The 5,050-nt window shown below is 32.2% G+C and overlaps 1 protein-coding gene across 1 annotated transcript; it reads right to left on the bottom strand.

Moving 5' to 3' along the window:
* Positions 1 to 613: 613 nt before the first annotated feature.
* Ass (argininosuccinate synthase) lies at positions 614 to 2,429 on the bottom strand. The gene is made up of 5 exons (XM_070650437.1): positions 2,221 to 2,429; positions 2,004 to 2,163; positions 1,837 to 1,946; positions 1,418 to 1,772; positions 614 to 1,341 (listed from the first exon to the last, which is right to left on the bottom strand). Exons 1-5 carry the CDS (start codon positions 2,359 to 2,361, stop codon positions 836 to 838), a joined length of 1,272 nt encoding a protein of 423 aa, XP_070506538.1. The 5' UTR covers positions 2,362 to 2,429; the 3' UTR covers positions 614 to 835.
* Positions 2,430 to 5,050: the final 2,621 nt, after the last annotated feature.

The raw sequence follows: 5,050 nt of genomic DNA, 5'->3' as shown, positions 1-5,050 counted from the left end.
AAAGCAATTAGACTCAAGTTTTTTACTTAAAGCTGCTGTGACTTAGAAATATAATTTCTTCACTTCTGCCATTTCTTAACCAAATGAATCCAATTCTTATGGATGGACGTAAATTTGGAGGTTATTGGATATAACCCTAGACACAAGGTGTGTAGTACGATGTTCGATTCCTAGTTCATTGACTTACCTGATATCAATCATAGATAATTTAGTACTCGATGTCAGGTATATCAGCTATACCCCGATTTGGTATACTATAACCAGCTATACTCATGTGCGATCATGCTGTATTATCTAGTTGGAGGTTCCTTTATTAGGAAATGCTGTATCCCGGCTGTGTCTCAAGAAACCAATGGTTTCGCACTTCTTAGAAGAATCGAACCTATTTCCTTCGGAAGTGAGTTTAACAGAGCTTCTGTTTAATCAATGCTCTAAATCACAAACTACACTCCCATCCATATCCACTGCCCAAAAGGCGAATGTATTACCATAACGTCGATGCAAAAGAATTAATAAAAATATGAATTTCATTACAGAGAATGGCATTAATTGCAGACTCAGAAGGCATTCGTTGTCTGTACTTAAGATACATACACTTCTTAAAGCATAGAAATAAAAAAAATAATAGACGTCTTTATTCGTTATGCTTAACATTTTTTTACATCATTCATTAATTATCTTTTAGAGGAACAGACATGAAAGATGAAGATGTTATTCCCACTCACAAGTCACTAATCCTCTCCTTTCATCATCTTGTTGCTGTATGTTTAAAAATGATTTGTGTTTTGAAATTTGTTCTTAATTGCAGATGATTGCATGTTGCACCCATGAAGACTTAATTTAATTTAACGCGTGAAAAACTACGACTAAGTCCCTTCACATTATTTGCTGTAACACCATGAGCACGGTAATGTTCCTTCAAACGAATTGAATTGATTTCTATGAAGCCTGTTGCCGCTGTGTAATTCAACTGTCCATGTGCATTCATTGACACAAGTTCTTGATTGTACAATGAGCTTAATGATTCGCGAGCTACGACTAAAACATTTCCTTTGAATAGTTCAACTGTAACACGTCCATTGACAGATTTCTGCGATTCATCTAAGCATTTTTTGACATATTCAGCTTCAGGTGAGAACCAAAAGCCATTGTAAACATATTCAGCCATTTTTTCAGTCAAAAAGCTTTTAACACGTAAGATTTCACGATCGAGACAATAAACTTCAAGATCTTGATGCGCTTCGAATAGAATTTTACAACCTGGTGTTTCGTAAATTCCACGTGACTTTAATCCAACGAATCGATTCTCCACAATATCAATTCGTCCAATTCCGTGTTCACCTAATGGAAAAAATTAGTCAATAATTTGTGAAATAAAGAAATAAAAAGTTTTAATTAATCAATTTGTAAGCCATACCTCCAATTTGATTTAGATATTTCAGAATGTGTAATGGTTGCTCGTAAGAAGTTCCAGTTGATGGATTATTACAACGTACTGGTAAGCCATGGCTGAACACAATATCAATTCTTATTGGAGTGTTTGGTGAGTTTTGAGGACTTTTGGTCATTTGGAATAAATCTTCAGGTCCTGGTTGTGATGGATCTTCTAATATTCCAGATTCATAGCTGATATGCATGATGTTTGCATCCATTGACCATGGAGCTTTTGTTGTAGCAGCAACTGGTATATTATTATTTTTTGCATATTCCAACAAGTCATTTCGGCCTTCAAAACGTTCACAAAATTCGGGAATACGCCATGGGGCAAGTACCTTTAAATGTAAACATTAATGTGATTATTTTCATAAACAAAAATATAATGTTATCAGTATCAACCTTTATTTCTGGATTAAGAGCATAAGCTGATAACTCAAAACGAATCTGATCATTTCCTTTGCCCGTAGCTCCGTGTGAAATATATTGGCAATTTAGTTCTTTTACGGTCTCTAAAACAATTTACAAATGAATAGTGCAATTAAGGCACTAGAAATTTATGTCATTACCCATAAGCGCCAAAGTGATGCAAGGTCGTGCAAGTGATGTTCCCAGCAAGTATCTCTTTTCATAAATAACACCCATTCTTATTGCTGGCCATACAAAATGCTCAACAAAATGAGCTTTAACGTCCTTAACCACAACTTCACTCGCTCCAATTTTTAATGCCTAAATAGACAACAAAATGTTTTTAATGTCTCATAATTACAGCTTTATTTCTCTTACTTTATCTCTTGCCGCTTGAAAATCTTCATCTTGACCGACATCAGCCATGAAACAAATAACTTCATAGCCTTTCTCAAGAAGCCATTTTAGAATGCAACTAGTGTCAAGGCCACCCGAATATGCTAATAATACTTTTTCCATTATTATTATTCCTTTTTAAACAGCCTTTCTCACTCAAAGTTTGGCGACTTACTGATTTATTTTTAATTATTTCAGATCAACAGTTTCATTATCAGTCAGGAGACTTTATTTATTATTTATATTCACATAATTCACAAAGGTTATCATATTGATTGCTGACTCAGCTGTATATTGCATTGTATGAGGTAATACCGGTAATGTCTGACTACACGTCTCTCACGTGTGAAAAATAATTCTTGTTTATTTACTTTTTTCTGTCGAAGTTTTGTCTCGAACTTTACACGATGTTAAGAAATGAAGCTACTGGCTTTGTTTATGATTTGCGTAAGACTAGCGTTACTACTAGAATAATCATAATAAATAGGTGATAAGCTGAGAATAAATTGTTTTTTTTTTTCTGGGTCACAAATTCTGAGCAGCTACTGATTATGCATTGTTGAGACTGGAAATGATTAGCAGGGCTGAAAGATGATTGTAAATACTGTCACTAATTATCACAATAAGCTGTTTATGTGACTTTAATTGATTAAATAAAAATTCAAAGCAAACACGATGATTCTGTCTAAAAATTCAAAAAAATACTGAAAATTTGTTTAAAAAGGGTGTGCAACTATGTTACAATAAAATATTATTTAAACCATAAACAAACGTTACACCAGCTATAAAATAAATATAAATTTAGATCCGAAGATGTAAAAACTCAGGCAACAAAACTTAACATTTAATGCAATGACCTACCTCAATTCCCATTTCATTTATGGCTCAATTGAATTGCAGATTTTCTTTAAACTTCCATAAAAAAAAGCATTCAAATGGAGCTGAAAAATTATATTGTTGAATGCCAATGACATATTTGCATAATTTTACATTAGATCTACAAGAAATATTGTCATAACAGTCATGAACGTCTTCAATACTTTTCTTCACTGCAAGAAGCTATTACACCGTTCAACTTTTACCTATTATGCGATGAGCTTACTACATAAGATATATTACTAAATAATGAATAATAAAAAACAAGTTGCAGTAGCTGAAGAAAATTTCTGTCCTCTTGAATTATCGATGACTTATTTCATTTAATCTTGAGCCATAACTGACATGCGAAAAGACAAAAAAAAATCACATTTTAAGTGCGAATAATTAACACAAATGATTTCAGTAATAACATTATGCATGCTCAAATATGCAAACTCGACTGACCTCTAAAACAAAAAAGTACATTTTTCATCAAGTAATGCTTACTTTGATGTATTTTTTTTGCTCACAAAATGTGATGATTGATTTGTTGCATTAGTTAGACGACGCATAAACTCAATTGGTTATTAATTTTCATAAATTAACATATTAAGGTAATTTTTTTTCAACGATGTATACAAAAATCGATCTGTCACACTCGTAATAAGGTTAATAATGGTGAGGTGTTGAAAGGCAGAGGTGGGATGTGGGATTTGAGTATTGGATCAATTGTTAGTTCCAATATTTAAGGGAAATTGAAGTTTAGATTCCTAAATTAAGCTTAAATTCCAATTGTTTTTCAAAAGCGCGCAATTTTGGAGTTCAAAGGGTGTGAAACTACACATAATATTTTGAACTTGATCAAAACAATCAATAAAATTGAATTTGAACTCATCCATTTGACCTAACAACACAACTCTGACACAAAACCAATAGAAATGAGGCGAAGAAATTCGAATGAGCAGACAAATGCCAATTTGTGCATCGTTAAAATGGCCTTTAATTTTGACAAATGTACGATATTTGGATATTATTGAGGACAGTAGTAAACTTGACAGAAATGGTGTCTGAAATGTAAAAACAATTATTGCCAATTAATTTTAAATCAAAATCCAGTGAAAATTAGCATAGATTTCACAACAAGCTTGTTTGTAGTTCACCGAAAATTTGCTTTAACAACTTTTAATTTATTTAAGCTTTTTGGTCAATATTACTTTTTTAGCCAATTTGTTGCGAATGCTGATTAATGAAGCTTGTACAACAAATCTTCCGTGTTACTTTAAATTATTTATGACCTGATAATTATTAATATTGATTTGTTTATTAACTGCTCTTGGCTCTTCGTGATGTTTTAATTCTTTCATGTTATTAAGTCAAAGAATAGAGTAATAAAGTCTCAAAAGGAGAAGATTTATATGTTTTGTGCCAAAAGGTAATTTAATGTGGTTTCTTAAGAATTCTCAAGCGATTGTATCTTTATTATTACAAGTAGATATATCCAAAATACATTCAGAACATGAATTATAAGGCAGACATTCGTTACTCAAGCTCACATCTCAGTTCACCAGCTTATTAAATCATTTAATGGACACCTGTCTCACAGCAAAATTAGTTCTTTTGATCTTACCAAATATTCTTTGTATAAACAAGAATTTTAAGGCGGTCCGAAAATCTTGATGAAGAATTCTGTTTTTGCGATGAGAATTAGATGATCTTTGAGGAGTTGCATGAACCTTAATTTTACCAAATATAGTTATCTGAAATTGTTAAAGTCATTTCCGAGAGGTGTCTGCACGCATGACACAAGATAAAGTCAAAAACATGACCTGACAAACATTACTTGAAGGCATAACTTAATGTTAAATGTCGACAAACTTTGGGAATATTAAATTGCAATTGTAAATCTTAGATGAATATTAATGACAAGTCGGTGGTTAGTTTACATTAACTTGGT

The sequence above is a fragment of the Chironomus tepperi genome, unplaced genomic scaffold, assembly GCF_022539635.2.
Source record: "Chironomus tepperi strain 1889 unplaced genomic scaffold, CSIRO-AGI_Ctep_v1 contig_445, whole genome shotgun sequence".
Classification (NCBI taxonomy): domain Eukaryota; kingdom Metazoa; phylum Arthropoda; class Insecta; order Diptera; family Chironomidae; genus Chironomus; species Chironomus tepperi.
This window is presented reverse-complemented; position numbering and strand designations above follow the sequence as displayed.